The sequence below is a fragment of the Thermothelomyces heterothallicus genome (assembly GCF_042370625.1).
Source record: "Thermothelomyces heterothallicus CBS 202.75 unplaced genomic scaffold P884_scaffold_7, whole genome shotgun sequence".
Classification (NCBI taxonomy): Eukaryota; Fungi; Ascomycota; class Sordariomycetes; order Sordariales; family Chaetomiaceae; genus Thermothelomyces; species Thermothelomyces heterothallicus.
The window spans coordinates 393970-416675 of NW_027192568.1; the positions used below are offsets into that span (position 1 = coordinate 393970).

Here is a 22706-nt window from a genome sequence, read left to right on the forward strand (position 1 = left end):
TCATGAGATCCGCGGCTGACAAGCAGGAAATCGAGGAAATGGAATTGCAAGATCGACCCGGGATACCGGTACTCGTGAATGAGAAAGTGGGCAGAAACTAATCCAGGGAAGAAGAATGTTGAATCCATCGTTGCCAACTCCGTGACTCCTGTGACTGCATTCTGTTCACTGGACAGGCCGTGTTGTGGTCGGGTTACTTGGGATGAAAGCAAACCGCTTCCCGTGCAAGTCACCGCCAGCAACAAGTCCATAAAAGCAGGGTAAACGAACGGCGCCAGCCGGATATAAGACAGAAGGTATCAAACAGGGAAGATACAAGAAGACGAATACGCGTAGAGATGGCGATGAACAAGTAAAAGAAAGAAAACAAGGAAGGAAAAAAACAGTAAAAGCATCAATGGCTTCTCTCACCTTCACCGTGGCGCCTTTCGGACACCCGCCTTCTTTGAAGCTGGCGCTCGATTCTCCCGCTGCCAGGTTTCCCGTTGAGTCTCGTTGTTGGACGGGCATTGCGACGAGACCGTTCCCGAGCAGGGACTCGCCGCGGCACCGATACCCAGATGCCACTCATGGCATATGGCCGGTCTCCATCGTCGGCCATGATACTGACCATGCTTGTGCTAAGGTCCATGGTGGTGTCCATCGGTGGCTGGCGCGCAAAAAAAGGGTCAGAGACAACAATAGTCTCTTGGGAGTTACCAATTTTGGAAGTATACCAAAAGTGAGGGCAGGTTGTGTTGAAGCGGTCCCGGTGTCATGACGGATGGGGAGAAGAAGAAGAACAAGAGGAAGAAGAAGAGGAAGAAGAAGAGGAAGAAAGCGAAAGAGCAGCTCCATTATCCGTAGGACGAACAAGACGCGTATGTTCAAGTGCCACCGCACGGCTGCCATTCGAGGCGTGCTGAATCATCATCATCACCATCGACCAAGACGGACCGGGGGGCGGGGGCGCGCTTGGTGCCCGATCCACGCGGTCAGATTCCTTGTGCATGCAGCAACGTAAGGCAATCCAAGCGACGGACCGAGGCAAATGCTAGCTGGATGGTACTGTCCATACGTTGCGAGAGAGCGTGTCCCCATCTTGGTCACCCATATCTGTCCCCACAAGTCGCACCGAATCATGAGGCGAAGCGTGACGTGGCTTGGGCAGCGCGCTGTTCTGCCACGTCGTCGGCACCGGTCAAGCCGTCCCAACCGTTTCGCTTTCGTGGAAGGGACAGCTTAACCACACGGCTACTGTGTAGGGTCTGTGAATTGACAGCCCTGCGGTTCTGCGACCTTAGCGTTCTTCTGCGCCCGGTTGACCTTGGGAAAGGCGCCGTGCACACCGCCAGGCGACGGTTTACGGCCGAATGCGGCTTTGGTTGCTTGGTTGAAGGCGGTCTCGGCTCCGAGAACCCGGGTATCGCCGGGGCTAGCAAACTAAGCGTAGTCTAGGTTCCGGCACGCAATAATCCGTCCTTTTGCACCTAAATTTGTTGTACAGTATACACATAACACATGAACCTCATGTTCAGTACCGATTAGTGTAATCCGTACTATACATGTATACCTAGGTGGTAGCTCTGGCACCTAAGGTTCAACTTTTCATCCCCGGTATGGGCGATTGACGCCAATCAATCGGCCACTACAGCCCAATGCGTTCAACCCAAACCCTTACCATACATACACTGCGCCAGAGGCTTGTAGATAATCAAAAAGGTCCAGGTACGGAGAGTTTATGTACCTACATACATACATACATGCCTGTGCTTGAGTAGTATACCCGTGACATTTTTGTCTCGGTAGCCGTGCCTGCATGGTGCATCTGCATGCATGCAGCAAGGGACTTCATGCACCCTTCTTAGGTGTGCTACGGTATGCTAGCAATATATATGCAAGTGAGAGCCGGCTTGACGGTCCCAAGCGGGGACGAGTTTGCGAGCAACTGCAACAACGACAAAAGCATTCATGAGGTGGCGTTCTGTAGCATACATAAGAACCCCTACATAAGACCCTTCAATGCCTCAGCCGGGAAGCCTAGGCATAAACGCCATACCTGCCAGAATCGTGACCTCAGAAACTGCGTCTCTCCCACGTTCATAAACCATCACATTCCCAATTCGTGCCCGTGAACCCCCAACAACAACATGTCACCAAAAAACAGTGGTTGAAGAATAGCATAGACAAAGATAGAACCCGACTTGGGGTTCTAACGAAGCCAAGGCCGGCCGACACCAGAGGATACCCCGCCCCCCTTGTCGCCGAGGTCTTTCACATAAACAAGCGCTGCTCTACACTGCCAAAGGGGGCAATGGGCCTCGGTTCGAGAATGTGCGCGGGACGCTCCGCCTCGTCATACGATTCGAGAACCGACTTCTGGCGGAACACGATGCTGTTGATGACGCTGACCGGCGAGCTGGCCAGCGAGGTGAACGACGCCACGTCAGTGCTGCTGGCCCGCGAGGACGTCGTCGACGTCGTCGACGATGTCGACGATGACGACATGGACCGCCGAAGCGAGCCACGGAGGCTCCGCGGCGAGAGGCGTGCCCGGATGGACTGGAAGCCGGTGGTCTGCATGGCTGGCGGTTGGAACTGAGACGGGCGGTGTGGCTGAGGAAGTGATTCGCGCAGGCGACGTTTTGTTTATGATGTCCTGCGTTTTGGAACCGCTCAGGCTCGAGTGGTAAAAAAAAGTCCGATTAACAGGCACAGCCTGTTGTGGTTGAAGAAGAGGAGGAGGATGAAGAAGACGAAGAAGTAGAAACAAAGTTTGTTCTTTTCTTCTCCCGAAGGAACCTGTCCGTGGAAAGCGAAGGGCGAACGATGGAAGCGAGAGACTGGTTATGACAGGTTCTCTTGATGAATAAACGACGGGACGATCTATGGCTGGCACGGATCAGGTGGCAGACGATTATGCCAATGGTGGTGGTGTTTGGTCGGTCGGTCTTCGCCCGCGTCAGCGACTAACTTACGCCCGTGATGAAGCCAGCCCACCCCGGAGAGCCTGAGCAGGAAGAAGGGTTATCGGGTTCCCGGTAACTGTGTGCCGACGGGGATGCGCACTTACTTTAAGTAAACTTAGTGATGCAGGGCCCCAAGTCTCGTATCAAACGAGAGAAGGGCACCGGGTAATCTGCTAGGGGGCTACCCCGTGCTCGACAAGGGGTAGTTACGTTTGCGTGCACTTCAGCCCTGGCTGGAACTGACTTGGGTCAGAAACAAGAACTGCAACCGGGGGGAGGGGGAAGGAGCGAGAGAAGTGGACACAATGCAGGAGCAGGCACAGCCCGGCTCGGTAGTAGGAGGAATACGAAAACCTCAGAGGATAGGCAGCGAACTGATTCGGCAAGGCAGGAAGGATGGACGGGTGCTGCAGGGCATCCGTCATGCGCTGTCGGGGAATGGCCGGGGCAAACGTGTCTCTTAGAGTGGCTCGGTGCACTCAAATATCAAGGCCGGAACCCCTGAAAGAGTACACACACATACATCCAGACAACATCCACTCCGAGAAAGAAGCAGGGAGAGAGCGTGGCCGCCTATACTACGTCCGACACTACGATCGCCAGCGCAGCAGCGACTCAGTTGCACATCAGTCCGCCAGCACCAGTAATCCTCAGCGGCGTAAGCGTTACCATTGCTCGGAGAGCCGGTCACACATTGGTCTAACCTGATGGGCAGCGACATGATCCTCGGGATCTCGTCGACGGCGATTGTCGATAATGCAGCCGATGGTTCTTGACCCAAAGGTGGGTGCACTTGCCCGGGGCAGCTGTGTGGGGCAACCGAGCGATGATGAAACACCCCATTCCCTTTTTGTCGGGCGAGGACGAGCCGAGATCTCCGTGGACTAAAGAGGGATGGCAAAGGTCTCTCTCAATTGATCCCACAGCTAGTGTACTAACATACGCAGGGCGCCCATGCACTTCGGGGCAGACGAAGAGCTTCCACCCTGTACTTGGTACTCCATATTGTATGATGATCAAAAGCAGCGACGTTGTTGAGCCCGTCGATCGAACTGCGCGCTGCCGAGCAGACGGGTCCCCCAGACGTGGACCCACCGTACAAGCCCACAGGAGTGCTTGTATGATCGTCGTTCCAGGTGAGCCGAGCCTTCTCGGCAGCCACCAAGCGCGGTGTAAGAGCTTGGGCCCTGTGCAACATGCATGGCCGTTTCAGCTCTCCCTTTTGCCCCGCCGTATCTCCGTCGCGAACGAAGCGTGCAGTAGACTACTTCCCTACAGAGTATGCAAGAAACAGTGAGACAACGAATTGAATGGCCTGCGCATATTGAGGACACACGCATGCATGCGAATATATTGAAGTCGAGCCACCTTATTCCGTACCCTTATTTGTACTCCGTACCGAATTCAGGCACAGAAACAAACTGCGCATAGAGGCCCTTCGCCCTATCACGGGGTTATTCGGTTTTAGCAAAGAAGGTTTTGGCCAGCCACCAGGGTGCCAGTCCTCGTTAGTCTTTGAAGCGAACGATATGCGTGTGATGCCGCTAAAATACCCTGTGGTGTACGTCCGTACACTTCGCACACCTCTCATCGAGGCCCACAGTAGCCATGAAGCTTCGCTTCAAAAAATGCACCCTCGATCGTGATAGAGAGGGCAAGATAAATCGGGAGGATTAGCCGTTTATATAGAAGCGAAGCTCCTCCCTTCGCTCTTCAATGTATTCACATTTCAGATACTCAGTCATTGAAGCAAAGCTTCAATGATGACACCCCTCGAATGTCCTTGCGCTGAGAGCAACAAATACCAATCACTGATCCCTGGGGTATCAGAGTTCGTCCCCCGTACAACAACAATGCCCTTTCCCCAAGGAGCGCTCTCAAGGTCCACGGTAAAACAAAGGAGTGTTCGCGACGCACCGACCTTTACTCACATGTGATGATGATGATGATGGCTCGGTCCTTCATAGTACCAAGTAAGCAGCCATTTATCAGCCATAGTACGGATGTACATACGTATGTACACCCAAATGAATAAAAGAATCGCTCTAGGAAGTAACAATACACGGTACCCCCGTCAACACAATTATTTACACGCATAAACACCGCTAGCAATTCTAGAATGCCCTCCTTTCCCCCCCAGGATCCCTCCAAGAATCGAGCGCCAGTGCTTGTTTTACAGGAGCCAGGCCAACCTGTGAACCAGAAGAAAAATGTTACATCCCCCCCATTATCATCGCTCATGAAGTCAAACACCCCCCCTCCCCTTCCCCCCCCAAAAAAAAAGAATTCCCAAACGCCAGCCCTGCGACAACTCAATTAATCCCACATGTTCACTACGCCTTTTCCCCCCTTTACCCCACTCCCCCACCTGTTACACAACACCGTCCCATCCCAAGAGAGATCCTCACTTGAAACCGCCGCCCCCTACGCCTCCCCACCCACTCTTCCTCGGCCCACTCTTCCTCGTCGCACTCCTCCTCAGGCTCTTTACCCATTCCGAATCGTCCAGCATCTCCCTGACGGCGGCAGGATCAACCGAGCTACCGCGATTCCCAAGGCTCGTCGCCTCGTCCGCGTCGTCGCCCGCCACCAGCCCCGGCTCCGACAGCTCGAAGCTGAAGTGGTTCGCCTCCGAGCGTTGTCCCAAGGACGAGGAGCCGGCCGGCCTGGAACTCCGCGGCCCGGCTAGCGGATGTCCGTAAGAAGTATCGTAGGACGACAGGTCGGCGCCGAGACCCGCCCAGCTCCGGTGCTGCGATCGTGTCCGAGTGAGTGTCGGTGAGAGCAAGCTGCCCGAGCCCTGTCTGCCGAGCGTGATGGCCGCTGCGCTCGACTTGGCCCTGCTGCGGGTTACTGCGGGTTGCTGCTGCTGCTGCTGCTGCTGTTGTTGTTGTTGCTGCTGTTGTTGCCCGTCCTTGTTGCGGCCCTCATCGTCCTCGGACTGATGATCATCGTTGTCCACCAAGATCTCGGGAATGCCGAGCTGCGGAATGGCCGTCATGCGCCCGGCCCGCTTGGCCTCCAAGTGCCGCTTGAACTGGCGCGAGTAGTAGATCATGTCGAAGAAGCCCAGGACGATCCGCCTGCGGACTTCTTCTTCGACACGCTGCAGCCGCAGTTTGCGACGCAAGAATTCCTCCAATCTGGTGTGTCGCCGTGTCAGCCCCTGCCATGCTCTACAAAGAAAAAGTAACACACTTACCGTAAGCTCTTGCTGTCGTTGATGATGTTGTAGTGGGCCAGCAACATCAGCACCGTGGTGAACGAGATGCCTCTCTCCGGGTCCGCAGACACCATGACCTCCTCGAAGAAGATATTGAACCGACGCCGGCGCTCGCGAACCTTGGCCACGTCGATCCTCGACAGGCGCTCGTTCAGCTTCTTCAGATCGATGCCCGTATGATATTGATTTTTGCTGACGAGCGATGCGTGTCTGATGCTGGCTGCATCGTTCTCGTTCCGCACGTCCTCGAGAATGGCTCGCACCGAGTCGTCATTGTCATAGATGCGCATCTCGAAAACGCCGGAAAGCTCGCCGAGGAGGCGCGGAAACGCGTCTTTACTGATGAACCCCGTTCCGGATGGGTCGACGCTGCGCCAAGCTTCTTTGAACCGCCGGATCTCGTCCCGATCGACAGCAGCCAGGCCGCTCGTCCGCTGGTACACGTACGAGAAGCTCTCGTAGATCAGCGACACGAACAAACTGACGAAGATGTACATGCTGATGATGTTCCACGCCACGAAGAGCACCCGAGCCCACGCGGTACTGCCGCAATCGCTGTCAAAGAACGTCTCGCCTTCCACGCAAAACGGAGGCTTGATCTGCGCAAAGTCCTCCATCACCTGGTTCCAGCCCTCTCCACAGCTGAACCTAAAGAGCAGAATGAGGGCGTGTGGCACGGTGCGGAGGTTCACGTTGGCATCCTCCCCGCTACCGAACCGCGTGAGGCTGAATGTCTGCGTGAGCGCTATGGCAAAGACCAGGAAGAACACAAGCCACGTAGCCAACAAGCTGCCGATCGTCGTCAAACTGGCCGCCGCCGTCTTGAACAGCTGGTCGAGAGCGTCGTTCCGCGGGATGAGCATGAGGACCAGCGCTACCAAGAAGAACTTGTGTAGCTGGACATATGTGACTTCATTCCTGTCCGTGAGAAAGAGAATCGAGGTGGCGAAGGCACCCGCCACGGCAACAAGAGAGAACAGGTCCCATGAACTCCTCCGGAACCGGGTCCATCCCAGGCCGACGATGCGGACGATGATGTTGACAATGTAAATGAGGGTAAAGACGAGGAAGAATATGTCCTTGGCTAGCGTCCACCATAAAGGCTCGGCGTCATACTCGGTGAGAAGAAGGAGCAGGTGACAGACGAGGACGCTGGTGATGGCCGTGTACCACTTGCCGCGCTTCTCAATGGCCCGCTTGTGACACCACATCTTCCACTTGTTCTTCTTGTCGTCATATGCGCTCCTGGATGGCGAGATCTGCCGCAGCATCTTGCGCAGCTCAAGCCAGGACCGCTGCTCGGCTGTCAAGAATGCCACTCCGGTCTGTTCCGTGTAGCCTCTCATGAAAACGGAGATGAACAGAGTGAGGACGAAGACGGTCGCCAGGAGATTGAACACCACAAAGAAGAGGGCGTTTCCCTGGGCCTTGTAAGGCGGTTGGCCCTGGGGTTGGAGGCCCTTCCCGGTGATGGCTTGCGCAGCGAACGACACATCCGTCCACCCTTCCTGACTCACGATCTGGAAGAGGATGAAGAGGCTAGACCCAAAGTCATCGAAGTCGAAGAACGGGTTGCGGGCGACCCTCGGAGCGAGCACGGGCCAGTCGTTGTTGAAAGGCGTGCTGTTATATTCGCCGACGCAGTCACTCAAATGCACGATGCCGTCCCCGTCGTTGCAGGCCACCAGCTTCCCGTTGAAGAGGTTTAGCCCATAGATGGCAAAGGGGATTAGCAGAGAGATTGAGACGAAGGCGGCCTACGGCGCAAATCAGCATCCCTTCCCACCCCTTATACTGCTAAAAACAAATCTATAAATCGGGCTGCTGATACTTACGCTAAGAATCTTCCAGCCGCCGACGATGATGAGAGAGTGAAACGTATCTCGCGCGCTATCGCTGACATTAAGCAAGCGCAGCGCTCTGAGAGCCTTAAAGGCGCCGACGGCCCGAGAGATAGCCCCCGCGTTGGTAAAAAGCGTGATGACGTTGATCCAAAGAGTGACAAGCACGATGGCATCGATGATGCCCCACGTGCTCCGAAAGTAGGCATTGGGTGTCCAGAAGAAGCCGTCAGCGATAATCTTGATGGCGGCCTCCACGGTGAATACGAGAGCAAAGGCCGTGTCGGTCCAGACAAACCAATTCAGAATGCTGAACTTGTGCTTGTCGAAGTACTCCTTCTGGTACAGAGGCGTAGTGATACAAGCCAGGATGACCATGGCCACGATGGCGGCGTAGATGACGGCCGAGAAGGTGTACCAGGCATACTTGTTGGGCTGAACACCATCGAAACGTTCGGTACCGTGGCCGGGGCCAACCAGCTTCTGGCAGAGTCGCCGAAGAGGATTCCGCGGCTTGAAGATGAAGAGAGAAGTATTGTAGTTAGGGTGTCGCATCAAATACTCTCTCTGCGCTTTACGCCTGGCAGCAGTGGAATTCACCGCTTGGCGAGCCAACTGTCCAGGGTCGAGAGTCGCGATGGGCCCGCCGAATTGAACGTCGGAATAGAAGGGGTTGGGTTCCCGGCTGCGGAATATCGAGCGAACCTTTTCTCGCGCAGCAGCCAGAAACCCGAGGTTAGCCTTACCTATTGCCCCGAGACGTTGTGACGATGGCTTGTCTTTCGAAGAATCCTGCAGGTCGTCCAAGTGCTCGTCAAGGAACTCGCGCACAAAGCCCTCCTTGAAGAGCATGTCAACCACTCCCGTCCCTGTGGTGTGATCCAGCGGGTCTACCCGATACCGGGATCTGCCAAAGCCGAAGACTTTGGACAGCGCAAGGTTGGACGAGGTGCCCAGCTCCCTGCGTTGCAGAAACGCCTTAACCTGCTCCAAGCGCTTCATGTCCTCGCCGACGTCAAAGTTCTCTTGAATGACGGCAATGAACATATTGATGAGAATAAAGTAGGAGAGGATGAACCATCCAATGAGAAATATGGCGCCGATCCACGCCGTGTGCATATGAACCGTGTGGGACGTAACGCTGTATAGAATGCTTGTCCAGTTCTCGCTCGAGAGGATCTGGTACATGCCGAGGAACGAGTTGTAGATTGTGTTGAACGGAATCCTCAGATACTCGCCGTCATCCCCTTGTGCGGGCAACTGGCCCCGGAACAGCTGTGAGGCGAAGATGGCCATGAGAAAGGTGATGAGGAAGACGAACATCATCAGATTCCCGATACCGGTAACATTCCCCAGCACCAATTCGATCAACGTCCTCGTCATAGGAATGGCCAGGACGACGCGATAGGCCCGGAGGATTTGGAAGATGGTGAGCCAGTTGTACGTCTGGCCAGAATTGCGGATTGGCGGTATGAGAATGATGGTAGTGATCACGGCGAGGCCGAGGTCGACCAAGTTACGAGGCTTGTGATGGAATCCGCGGAGATCCGTCACCAATCGCAAGGCAATCTCAACGTCGAGGAGACTGGTGACGACGATCTCGGAAACATCGATAAAGTGTTCACGACTTCGTGACATGCTTGCGCTCCGTAAGCACTGGCAAAAGAGACCGTAAACGATGACCAGAACCCAAACCCAAGAGGTCGTTTCGGTTATTCGCTGTAACGACGACTGTCTCCTTAAGCCGTGGTCAACGCTTGTCTGGAAAATAGGGGGTTCCTCCTCGGCCGTGAACGCGCTGGCCTTGGACTCTTCTCTGATGACTTGAAAGGATGAAGTGATGACGGCAATAAGCAAGTTGGTCATCCAGAGCATCATGATTATGATACCGGCCCCGAAGAACAAGGCAGCTGGTAAAAAATCCGATCTCACAGTGTAGTACATGAGATCGGAGAAGGTGTTGGCGCTCATGATGACGAAGACCAGTTCCAGAGAATGTCCGATATCGTCAAAGTGAACCGTTCCATTGAAGGGGTTGTCCTGTTTAAGACAAATAGATCCTCTAGGGCAGATGAAGCCTTTGGCGCTGCTCGCGCCCGGTATGAGGAACTCGTTCGACAGGTTCCTCGTTGGGGAGGAGGAGTACACCCACGGATCTGTCTTGTTCGTTGTGAGGTTCACGTGGCCTCCGCAAAACGACAGGTCTGGAGTAAACGTGGCATCGAAATTCGTGGGATCTTCCGGATTGATCCAAGTGCACTGGCGGCTTAGGCTGGACTTGAAGCTCTGGACTCCGATGATGGCAAAGAGAAGCCAAAAGAAGCCCATCAGGAACGACACCCGAACGAGAAGCGGAGCGGATTTCTTGAGACTTCTGAGAATGATCTGCAGAGGATATATTATTAGCATGCGAGTGCTGACCGTCTCGGCTGAGGGGTGGCTAACTCACGAGATTGCCCTTTGTCAGAGCCAGCAACCTGATGATACGCAGACTGCTGAGCATGCGAAATACGTAGACGTGGTGGTTGTTCTCCAAACCGGTGATGCCGAGGATGAACGATATCCAAAAGGAAACAACGGCCACAAAGTCCAGCCTGTTGAAACCGTGGCGCAGAAACGCTCTGCGGGCGAGATGGAGACGCTGCTGCTCCTCGAGCGAGATCTGGGTCTCCATTCCCTGCATCATGGTGAATGACCGCGCCAATGTAGGCACGAACTGTTGCTCCTTCGGCGGCTGTCTGACTGACTTTTGGCGCTGTGGCTGGAAGATGGCACGGTACTGCTCAGCCACTTTCTCTCTGAATCTCCGCTTGCTCCCGACCGGCGCGTAGTCATCCGCATTGATCACAAGCCCGGAGACAATAATCCTGGCTATGATTTCGAGAGTAAAAATCACAAACAGACCTAGGATGGCCCAATCGATCCGGGTGGAACCCCAGCGCTCAGGTCTGCCATTTCCGTGCACGAAAACGTCTGGCGCAGCCTCCACGGCGAGGAGAATCGTCTGCGTAATGATCAAGACCAAGATAAACGGCTCAGTCCATGGATTGACCAGGAGGTCACAAAGTCGTTTTCGTAGCGGGTTATCGGGCGGGAATATGCCCAATGAGTTCCCCCTCAAGGGGTTCGGGAGGGGCCCACGCCGACGAAGAATAGGAGCCGCTGGCTCCGGCTGAAAATAATCGGAAGCCGATCTCTTCTCGGCGGGCGTTGAGAACGTCTGAGAAGGGTACGACGTATCAACCAGCATGGGCTCGGGTGGAGCGGCCGGATGGCGTCCATTGGGGCTCGGTGATCGCGAACGGTCTCCACGATTTGCCTGGTCCATTAGGTCACCCTCTCCGCTGATCATGACGACACGTTGGGACATGGCTCTCATGATGGAGCTTGCTCGTGACAGAGCCCCGCCTGTCGACGGTGACCGAGACCGGCGCTGGTCCACGGGCGAGAGGTGATCTCCGTAGCTGCGATGGCGATCCGAGGCCAAGCCGGTTTCCAGATTGAAGCCAAGCATCTGGGCGCTCCGGGAGCGGGAGGGCGTGTTTCCCAAATCGGATACAGTCTGAAAACTGGTCCTGGGCGATGGCTCGCCATCTCCGGGCCCCAAGCGACCGATGGGTTGGGCTGCCGGCTTCAGGGGCACTGTATCCGACTCAAGGGAGTCGGTATCGGCGCGCTCCTCGAAATACGCTGGGGGGGTTCGGTAGGGGTCGTCGGCGGAGGTCATGTACTCCCCCATACGCGAGGAAGTGGAAGGGTGTATGTCGGGAGGGAGGGCAGACTGCAAGCCCATGCGGTCGATGGGCGAGCCGCCGCCACTACCAGTGGCACTCGCTGGGTCGTCGCCATGCGGATCATGACGCTCCCAGTATGACGATAAACCAGGCAGGTTTGCCGACAAAATGATGGGCGACGATGGCTCCCCGGCTCCATTGTGTCTTCCAAGCCCCGAATGCTGCTGCCATCCCTCCTCAGCCGTCCCACCGCTTCCAGCGCCGGCCGGTACACCCGCCCCTCGAAGCCCGTCGGCCTGCCCGGGTCGCTGTAGTTCTTGGAGGGGGATTGATTGCGGCTGATTCGGCGCGGGAGCAGGGGCCCGACGCGAAGACTGCGGCGTGTTCTCGTTCATGTTGAGGGAGTCGAACGGAACCCGAGCCGTCGTTGCCGATTGGTCTCGCGTGCAGAGTCGGCGCGCGATGCGCTAGCACAGTCGCGATGTATGCTCGCCGCGTCTCGAATCAAGCATTATGCGCGCCAGAGGTAATTGCCAGGTGTCAGGACGGGAAGCGGATTCGTATTGTCTCGCCGTCTGCCGTGCTTGAATGCGAGCTGCGTGGAAAGTGGCCCAGCAATTGCCGAATGGTGTTGTAGTCGCCAAAGAAAAGAGGGGAAAAAATAACAAAAATAAGGAATCGAAGACAAAAGGAGCAACTGCAATTCTAAGAAAAGAACAAAAGGGGAAGATATTTGGGGAGGGCCTGCGAGTTGGCCGACGTCTCACTGCGCCGCAAAACGGATTCTGGAATCTGGGGTTTGTATGGTGCGTATTCCGGTATGCCGTACGAAGTACGGTCCGTACTCCGTACCTCCTCCACCTATGGCAAGCCGCAAACCCAAGCAGGGGGGACCTCGACCCTCACCCGGCCCGCCCAGGGCCCAGGGGGAAAGCTGAGAGCACCGCCCACCGACTTGTGGCGTTCGCTTAGACCCCATCTGGATGCAACAGCTAACGAGGCCGCCAAACATGGAAGCTAAGCAAAGTAATCCGTACAGAAGTCAGTGTTCGGTCGTTGAATCCCAGGCAGGGTGGCACATTTTTTGTGATCCTGCTGCGTTCAAGTCGCAGGGGGCCCAACTTAAGGTTCTCCCTATACCCCAGTTGGTGCCTGCTCGGGCAGGCCACAGCATCTTGAGACTTTGAACGATTGTCTGAAGCTTCACTACGGAGAACGGACTAGACCCCACCTCAGCATAATATTGAAACGTTTCCTGTAACTATCTTGAATGCGCAAGCCTTGGATTCCTACGCCTCATGCGTCGCGGAACTTGCCGCAGCAACAGGAGGAAGGGAAATAAATGAAATAAATACAACAGAAGTCCTCCGTACATACAATCATGGCCATGGCAGGTATGACGGCTCACGATATTGTCCTCCCGAAAAATGAAGCAGAGCCTTAACTAAACTATCATCGCAAGCTGTCCATGGCTATGCCTTAGTGATAAAGAAGGTTGGTATTCGAGTCACATAGCCAGACGTCGAAGGCTCTCCTACAAGTTGATTCTTATGTCCTATACATACTCACGTATCGAGCGGACTGGTTGCACTACTGAGTACTCTTTCTATTATATATATAATGTATGGACAAGTACCTATGTATGGCTGAATGTACCTGATGTACGCACAGGTAGGCGAAACAGGGGCAACTTAAATATGAACTCGAGTGGTGTGCTCAAGCCCGAGCTCAGTGCAGTCCTACCATCAGCCAATGCAGACGCCGGTGATGGCCCGGAATTGGCTGTCATTTCGCGAGAAGAGTTTCTGGTGCTCGAACGGTCCATCAAGGTTTAAGGTTTCATCAAATGGGGGCAAAGGCAGGATCTTTGCAACAAACGAGGCGCTAGAGAGTACCGGATTGTCGACGCGGGGTCCGTCGCGTCTTGACAAGCCCGCGCCGCGACTTGAATTGTGAACTTGGCTTGGCAAAAGCCTCGACGCAACATTGCTCCAGATTCCTTCACCAGAGCCTGGCTCCGGTACAATCTGGCAGTCAACCCTTCTTTAACCATCTTGACAGGACATAATCCTTCTAAGCCAACGAAGCTTTGCAATGAGGGCCTCCTACTGTGGCCGAATTTTGCCTGCTGCCGAGCTTTGAGAAACCGTCATACCCACTGAACTGTTGTGCGCAGAATCCGTCGCATTCGCCAACCCTGCGGGACGACATCGCGCCTTGAACACGGGGAGCAAGATGCCGACAGGCCGCAAGCGCTCCTCGCAGGAGCTCAGTACCGACGATGCCCAGGACCCGGCGCAGCCGTCGATGTTGCATCGCCTCAGAAATATGTGGCAATTTGCCAACTTGTACCAGTTCATCGTGCTCTTCGGACAAGCTCTCAAGTTAGACGACAACCTCGACATCGAAGTGCGCAGCCCTACCCCGATGTGTTGCTGCATCACCTCGTTTGGAGGAAAGGAGCGTTTGCTGATGAGCGACTTGGTTTGATTCTAGGATCTGGAGGCAGAATGCCTTAAACCAGGGTCCATGGCACTCCAGGAGATTGGCCTCGGCCTTCTTAAGTTCCTCTCCTCGCACCGCGGCCTAACGTATGTATCATCCGGACACCCGATTGGATTTCTTTCGTATTCCTGCCCACAGTTGCTCACTCGGACAGCCACGAGTTGTTTGACGAATATACAAGGAGACAATTTCTCAGCAAGGCGCCGGAGAAGAACCCGTTCGGTACCGCAGAGGAACCCGCCAAGTTTGCGCAGTTCGACGTCTTTACCAAGGTCTGCTCTCCCGATTGCCGTATCCGCCAGCCAATCCACAGGCCTAGCGTTTGAACAACAAGCTGACGACGGAACAGATTCGCGTGTTACAACAGATGACGCAGTTGATCATGATGAACCCGGAACGGTTGCGAGAGAGGACCGAAGAACAGAAAGACACAGAGCAGACATCATGGGTGCGTCAGAATAGGCTCCGAACCGGCACGTATAGCCGTTGTTCTAACCTTTTGCAGCGCATCGAGCCCTATGGATGGGACCGTCACGACCGCACCTACTTTGTCCTCGACGACAACCGTTTGTACCGCCTGACCGATGCACCACCGCCGCCTCCGAAACCGAAGAAGAACACCAAAAAATTCAGAGCTGCGCAACGGTCCAGCAAGAGGCGTCGCGTCGCAACCGGAGCGGCAAGCGATGCTGATGCGCACGACGATGCTTGCGAATCAAAAGATGCGGCGGAACCAGAAGATGATGGTCTTGGAGGCATGAAGTGGGAGTGTATCGCTGTCACCCTCGACGAAGTCCGCGAGTTCCTGTCGACCATCCAGAAGTCCAAGGATGCCAACGAGAAGATCCTATACAATCAGATTCAAAATCATCTGGTGCCCATCCTCGAGAAGCAAGAAGAGTCGAGGAAACGGAGACAGCTTCAGCGGGAGAAGGAACTTCTGAACCTGCAGAAGCTGGCTTTCGCGAAGAGGTCTAGCCGGATTGCTAGCAGAATGGAACAGCAAAAGATGGAGGAGCGGGCTCGTGAAGAGGAGCGGAAGAGGCTCGAGGAGGAAGCGGCCAGAAGGAAGCAAGAGGAGCAGCGGTTGAAGATGGAACGTGAGAGAGAACGCCGGATGATGTCGAGAGAACGGCGTCTCAGGGAACGGGAGGCGCGCCGCAGGCTGTATGAGGAGGAACTTGCTCAACTGTCAGAGGGCAGCAGGGGGGCAAGCAATGCCTCCGCCCGCATGTCAGAGCGACGGCGATTAGCCGAGATTGAGAGGAACAAGAAAGCCTTGCAGGAGCTAGAGGAGGAGGAGGAAGACTGGATCTTCGATTGCGTCTGTGGGGTTTCCGGCAAGGTCGATGACGGCACGCACAGCGTCGCATGTGAGAAATGCAACATTTGGCAGCATAGCAAATGCCTGGGCATCAGCGAGGAGGAAGCGGACAAGGAGGATTTCCACTTCATATGCAGCTCCTGCCGCCGGCGTCGGGAAGCAGCGGACGATTCGCACCCTCGGATGATCAAAATCAAAGTCAACAACCACCACCAGGCGTCGAATACCCTTACCGGCCAACAACCGGTGGTAGAGGGCACAGCAGCCCCTCAACAACAACCCCAAGGACAGTCAGTTGCTGAACTCGACGCACGGCCATCACCAAACGCCGCTGATAGTTCGGAACCATTACCAACAAACCAAGGCCGCAGCGTCCAGGAGACCCCGGCGGTTCAACCAGCTCATTCGAGCGCTTCCAATCCACAACAGCAAGAAACAAGCGGTGATGCGACGAACAACTGCGAACCCGGACGAGAGACCATTCAAGGACCATCAACGAGCCAGGGGAACAGCCCTTTCTCGTCGCCACATCCAAGTCTTTTGCCCTCCGGCGGCCAGTCGACCCAACGCGGCCTTGACGAATCCACTCGCGGCACCCTCACACCTCTCCCGTCTGGCGATGGCGGCAAGGCGGGATTGGTTGCTAAATCGGCCGAAGTGACCGCGCCTCCTTCAACGCTGCCCGGAAGCGGGAGTGGCGCCTCGCCATCAAAGCGACAAGACAGTCCCCCTTCTCCTCCAACAAAGACATCTTCGACTGTTTCCGCCGCTCCGAGCGGGCAAGCCCCTCCGCTTTCTGCGGAGAATATTGGCAGTGTGGCATCTTCGTCCTCGGCGACTTTGCCACCACATCTTACCCCGGCGCCGTCGCACGATGTTAGATCTGATCATGCCGCCTCCAGCTCCTCGCCACTACCGCCTTCTAGCGGTGGCTTGTCTCCCACGAAGCATTCGCCGCCTGCGCCCAGACGCCCGCAGCAGCACGTCAACGGGGGCGCCAGCAGCGCCGCGAGTCCCATGGTTGGGGGATCCCACCCGCCTTCAACCGTGTTCCCGCCCGTGGCGTCCCTGTCGCCGTCCCCGCGGCAACAGATACTGACGCCTCCAGTCAAACCTGCAGAACCCGTCAGGGTCCCGCCTCCACAGGTGACCAAGGGCGTGCAGCCGCCTAAGCTTGCCCCGGCCAGCTCTCCACAATCGGATGCTCAGTCGAGTTGATGCATGGTAGCTGGAACCTATGGCTGGGTTGAACGCGATGGCGGGAGAACATCAAGGTTTTTGATATGCATATCGGATTGTTGGCGGGCATCGATGAGAAGGGCATGTACTGTTGTATCATACAAATTTGAGAATCATGGCTTGGAATTGGGACGTACGTGCGCCTGGCAAGGCGTGGCACCGGCACTTACGGCATTAATTAAGCATGTTTAGAAGATAGACTGGCGGGCAGCCTCCACAGAGCATTCTAACACCAGGAGAATGAGCCCGGCGGAACCTGTGAAGCCGATCACTACCACCTTCTGTGCCCAGCGTCATCTCGCGACATCCATGCTACTAAAAAGACCGTCGTGAGGTACCTGAAAGACCCCCCTCTGCTTATTGTCGAAGGTTCAGATCGGGCCCAACAGCTCCCAACCTGCGTGTTTTGAATGATATGCAAATTATCGAAAGGCAGGCTCCAAAATGTCAACACCACGAAAGTCGAACCTACCACACGACGGTCTTCCCACGACGAAGTGTCTAGGGGGCTATCTGCCAGTTTTCTGTCGCTCTCGGTCAGGTCGCCTAGGTAATTGATGCCGGCACTTGCTACGGGGCGTAAAGGGGCGGAGGTGGTGTCGGCGGTCTAAAGGAGGATATGACAAGTGAGATATCACCTTCTCCTAGCCGCGTCAACGCTCTCTCGGGTACGATAGGCTGCACGAACGGATGGTCTGAGCTTTGGGTCTAGCACATGGCCGAGCGCCCATGGAAGAAGATGATGCGAACGAAAAACATTCTGCAGCCCGCGGAACGAGCGGGAGAGACCGCGATTGGCCCCCGGCGGTCGGCCGGGAGATCGCAGGATTTCAACGCGAGGCGCTCCAGGCACGCTGCAACCGCAGACAGACCGCCAGGTGAGCGGCATCGTCGTCACCTGCCTTGGTACCGACCACCATAGAGGGCGAGAGCAACCAACCGGTCCAGTGGGCAAGAGGTGACCCACGGCATCTTCGGGGGCACCTGCCGAGCGACCACTACCCACCCCTTCAGCCAGAGAAGCACAGCCGTGCCCTTTTTTCCTTCCAATCCGCGGGGGAAAGACTGGGATCCCTTGGTTGCTAAGAATTCCTTTCCTAGCAAACACAGTCCCAAAGCAGCAAGCGCAGCCTTGGGGCAAGCCGCTCAGCCGCAAGGGAGGAAAATAGAAGTCGCAGGGACCGCAGTCCAGATCTCGTACCCTTGGCCCCGGATGTCCAGATGGGCAACTGCAACTTGCAGAGAACCACGAGCGACGGCTCCATTGGCCGACCCTTCGGAACCAGGATCCGCCTTTCTGTACGACTGATGTTCAAACAGTCGCAGACTAATGCGGCCACCCGTATTGGCTTGCAGGGGAGATAGCGAACCAGACGTAAACCCCAGCCAACCCTGCATGCACACGCGGTTTGGGCAGGGAGAGCACCATGTACTAGTATGTACTGGTTAGGGAGGGGAGTGGCAGTCAACCGGATATCCGCCCAAGATGCTACAAGCGAAACCTTGAGAGTGAGGTTGCTCCCTGCTTTTTTGTCGGCGGACATCTCTCTGTCCCAAACCTACCAAACCTGTGTGTGCTTCGCTTCCCGCCCTGTCGGCCTTGGGTACAGGGCGGGAAGGCGAATAGAAGCAATGCTGGCCACCTACGCCGTCAGAAGGCCTCCTTGGGGCTTGCTGGTCTTGTCAAAGAAGAGCGCAGCCACTCGACTCGGCGCGTGCCGGAGGTTTAGCAATGGGCCAAGAACAGGCCGCAACCAAGATCCCGTTTCCGGGTGATGACCGGCCACATTCCAGCGAGCCTCGGGTACCTCGCGCACACAATCATCAGCCCTGCGTTGCTCCCGTGGCCCTGTGCAACCGGAGGAGCAACGCAACGAGTCCTCGTTGCCCTTCGAGGATTGGTGCTTCGGCTCGCTGCGTGAACATGTGGAGAAGCAGTCCAAAAGAGACCGGCACAGAAGCCGTGAAAGTGTCATTTGCCCGCTGTTTGCTGCAGAAGGCGGCTCATTTTTGGGTGCTGGCCGGGGTTCAGGAAAGCCTCTCATCCCTACTAAGATGGCGGCCTGCTACCTCCAGTCACCCTAAGGCCTCGTGCGGCAGCCCCAGGTCTCCTGAGCCGACCGAACATGGATGGATTGCCAACAGGCGGTGCAGAGTGGGTTCCGGGACCTGCCATCCAGATTCCCTTTGCACTGCTGACCCGGCCGGCTTCCGAATGCGTCAAGCCACCGGGCCTGCACACCAGATCGCAACTAACGTTGCCCACTAAAGAAGGTCTGGGATAAAGAGAATACAAATACAAGGCCCGCCCCCTTCCCCTTTCCCCCCAGGGCCTTCATGGTACTCTGCCCCGAGACAAAGCCCCCTTGCCACCCTCATTGACGCAGCAGAGAGAAGCGAGCACATCAACCGGATGCCGCTCCAGCGTCCCGGACCCTGTCATCGAAGGACGCAGGACAAAGAAAAAAAAACTTCACCGTTGCCTCTCTGGAAAGGCAGCATCTGTTCCGCGAAGAGCTGGCCTGCATAGCAAAAGGCCCACTAGGATAATCAAGAGAAAACGACACTGCTCGCTGGAGGGCGCGAGGAGGGAACAGAAGTGTCCCAGAAGACTTGGTGTGCATCGCAAGAGCTGCTCGACGTCCCCGCTGCAACCTGAGGGCCAATTTTGTTGAAAAGGGTGCGTATCGTCCACCATATTCTGCGCGTCTTTGGCCGCCACCTCCCCCAACCCCTAGCCAGCGCCCCCTGACGCAGTTACGTGCACAGTCCTCCTCATCCAGGCATTCCCGTCCGGCTCTCCAGGCGAAGCACTGCTGCAAAAGCTGGCCTTGCCGGCCGTCTTCCGACTTTCTGCACCAGATTTTGCTTCCACTTGACAGCTCCTTCACAGTCCGGAGCCGCCACTTCGTTTTCGGGAGCAGAGCCACCTGCTCGTCTTGAAAGGCCAAGCTCGATGCTACAACACCCCGTCAGCAGCCGCAGTAGCCCATCTTGAAAGGTATTTGGGCAGCAGGGAAGCCCCAGGCAAGCCCCCAACCTAACAACTATTACCCCCGTGTCCGAGCCACCAACGTCGTCTCCTCATCGCTTCGCCTGGGTCACCTCGGAGACGCCAGACAGCGAAACCCATCATGGATCGCCATACACCGCCATCCCCGGCGCCGACCAAAGCCGAACCACTCCCTACCGGCTTCTACGAGCTGATCCAGCATAACGCCTCCGCGTCTTACCCTTGCGGAATAATCCATGCCGAGTCTATCCACGCGCACTCGCAACCAGCTTCGAGATACGGAACGCCGGGTCCGCACCCACTGCCGCACCACCCGCAGGGAGGGGACTCACCAGTGGACGATCAACAATGCGGAGGTGCTAGTGAGCTTGTAGGTAACCAATCGCAGGTCGGACGGGACCTGGCTGCTAACGTGTTCAATATCAGGGGTATCACCAGCAGGTACTGTATCCACAAGATGACAGCCCTTATGGGCCCCTTCCAGAGGTGAGTCTCCAGGGTGCCGTTTTGAGCACGCGGCCAAACGTGCTAACGCCGAGGTGTCGAGCCTACCCAGCCGTACGGCACTCCGGCAACCTCGCCGCCAACGCCGTCGCGGGGGTCGGACGTGGCGAGCGGTCGGAGCAACGTTCGGGGAGAGGCTGGCGCGAAGGTACTGGGTCCCCGGAGCACGCGCGTCGAAAAGTCGACGCCGAAGAGGAAGAAGGAGCGCGCCAGGCCGCCCAAGAACATGCCAGTGCTGGACAAGCCCATGAGCGAGCTGACCAAGGGCTCGTCGATCCCGATTGCCGACATCGAGGCGTACGTGAACCGGCCAGTCGAGGTCCGGCGGCAGGAGGTCGAGACGGGGAAGAATCCCGGCAGGGTCAAGCGGCCGATGAACGCCTTCATGCTGTACCGGAAGGCGTACCAACAACGCGCCAAGGAGTGGGCGTCGCAGCACAACCACCAGGTCGTGTCTCGGGTGTGCGGTCTGAGCTGGCCGTTAGAGCCGGAGCACGTCCGGCAGCAGTTCAAGTTGTGGGCCGACACGGAGCGCGACAACCACCAGAAAGCCCACCCCAACTACAAGTTCACCCCAGCCAAGCCGCACAAGCCGCCGCCCAAGTTGGATGCCGAATATGACGAGCAGAGCGACGGTTCCGACCTGGAGGACTATGACTGGGCTGGCGTGGCGGGCCAGGGGATACGGTCAGCAACCCACACGCCCGGCGCCGACAGCGACTACATCCCGACCCGCTCCGCCTACGCGGCAGCCCACCCGCATCCGAACCAGTTCGCGGGGATGCACCCGCTGAGCATGCTGCACCACACTCGGGCGGCCGGGCTCGGCTTCGACCCCGGGAAGCCGTTGCCGGGCACGTACGACGGCCTGCAAGCGCAGTACTATGAGACGCACATGCGCAACCAGCACCACCAGCAGCGCCACCAGCAGCCCGGTGTCGGCGATGATGTCTTGATGCACAGGACCCCATCCCCGAGCCTCGCTTTCCAGCAGCCGGCTGCCGCCGGCCTGCATCCATACTACGACCTCGATCAGTACCAGCAAAAGATCGAGCCGCAATTGGCCCGGGCCCAGGCCCAGTCGCAGTCGCAGCCCCATCAACACCAGCAGCAGCACTATGCCCACCACCCGTTCGAGCATCGCATAGACCCGTCGCTGCTGTCACAGGAGGGTTCCATGTTTGACGCAGGCAGTTTCAACGACCTCCTGAGCATGTTCGGCGGTAGCCTGGGCGCGGCGACTCAGCAGACCTGGCAGGCGACGCAGCTGGCGTCAGCTACCGAGGCCGACGGCCAGTTCTCCAACGCCTTTATGGGTCTCGCGGAGCCGCTGTCTCTCGAGCAGCAGACCCAGTTCCTGGGAGGTGAATGGCAGGTCGAGCCCCTGCCAGACGCTGCGCACTTGGACACCAGTTGGGTAGATCAGAAGGACTGAGCTTGTGATGTCCCGGGCCAAGAAAGGAAGATGAAACCTTCCCGAGGGGGAGCGAGAGATGGCGAAAGGGGGGAAGAGAGATGGGAAAGAAGGGGAAGTCGAAGTGCGCAACCGCTGGAGCAAGAGCGGCGGCAAAGAAGAGGATGGAGTGAGCCGAAAGGAACGGGAACGAAGAACAACAGTACAGAAAGAAAAGCGGAAAGCATCAACCAGGTGCTAGCATTGTAGATGTCTCATCCCGACGATCCATGGGTATCAGCGTTGGCGTTGGGTAGGAGAAGAACATAGACGTCCGGGGGATTTGGGGAACGGGAGTCTCGGTGTGATTCAGCGGGTTCTGAATAATGAGCATTTCTTTGTTTTCAGATTTTTTGATTTTTTTTTTGGGGGGGGGGGGGGATTGTGGAGGGCTTTCGAGTGAAATAATGACAAAAAGAAACTCCTGGCCTACTTTTGGCGTCCTATCTTAGACAGTACTACTGCCCGGACAACATGGCTTATCAAGTCGCCTGTGCCTGTGCTTGTGCTTGGGCTGATATGTGCTGCAGCTCTCCTTGCCTTCGGCGTGTGTGCCTCGAGGCTCTCATGACAACGCCTTTGTGCGAGCTCCTTGCATTTGGCCGTTCCTTTAGCTACCAGGTGGATTTAAGGACCTTAGAGCCAAGCAAGGCTGACCGAAAAAAAAAAAAGAAAAGAAAAAACTCCTTTTGAAACCACCAAGCCCGGAGCGAGCCTGTAAGTGGTTCGAAAGTTGGTGTCAATAATGGCCAGGAACAGCAAGTTAGAGGAAGTGGGACTATGTGTTGCTTAGATACATTTATGCATCTATCTGATATGTATCAACTGAGTTTGGACTGCCTGGAGATTACAGGCGCCTACCCCATAATGTTTACAACTACACCTCCTCCAGGATTCTGAATCCTAGCGCGGTACTTGCCGC

The 22706-nt window shown here is 56.4% G+C and overlaps 4 protein-coding genes across 4 annotated transcripts; 2 read left to right on the forward strand and 2 right to left on the reverse strand.

Annotated features, from left to right (window-relative positions):
- Positions 1-2253: 2253 nt before the first annotated feature.
- On the reverse strand, positions 2254-2562 carry P884DRAFT_298564 (uncharacterized protein; the record flags this gene model as incomplete). Its single annotated transcript, XM_069444613.1, has 1 exon — positions 2254-2562. The coding sequence occupies one exon, from the start codon at positions 2560-2562 to the stop codon at positions 2254-2256; it is 309 nt and encodes a 102-aa protein (XP_069298778.1).
- A 2749-nt stretch (positions 2563-5311) lies between these two features.
- P884DRAFT_328653 (Ion transport protein-domain-containing protein) lies at positions 5312-12500 on the reverse strand. Its single transcript, XM_069445600.1, has 4 exons — positions 10462-12500; positions 8007-10397; positions 6151-7928; positions 5312-6091 (listed from the first exon to the last, which is right to left on the reverse strand). Exons 1-4 carry the CDS (start codon positions 12139-12141, stop codon positions 5353-5355), a joined length of 6588 nt encoding a protein of 2195 aa, XP_069298779.1. The 5' UTR covers positions 12142-12500; the 3' UTR covers positions 5312-5352.
- Positions 12501-13745: 1245 nt separating this feature from the next.
- Positions 13746-16793, forward strand: P884DRAFT_322520 (uncharacterized protein; the record flags this gene model as incomplete). The annotated part of the gene is given in 5 exon segments (XM_069445427.1): positions 13746-14155; positions 14243-14388; positions 14406-14523; positions 14601-14699; positions 14757-16793. The coding sequence occupies 5 exon segments, from the start codon at positions 13982-13984 to the stop codon at positions 16791-16793; spliced, it is 2574 nt and encodes an 857-aa protein (XP_069298780.1). The 5' UTR covers positions 13746-13981.
- Positions 16794-19574: 2781 nt separating this feature from the next.
- Positions 19575-22104, forward strand: P884DRAFT_240539 (uncharacterized protein). The gene is made up of 3 exons (XM_069440181.1): positions 19575-20117; positions 20285-20313; positions 20384-22104. Exons 1-3 carry the CDS (start codon positions 19949-19951, stop codon positions 21764-21766), a joined length of 1581 nt encoding a protein of 526 aa, XP_069298781.1. The 5' UTR covers positions 19575-19948; the 3' UTR covers positions 21767-22104.
- The last annotated feature ends 602 nt before the right edge of the window (positions 22105-22706 follow it).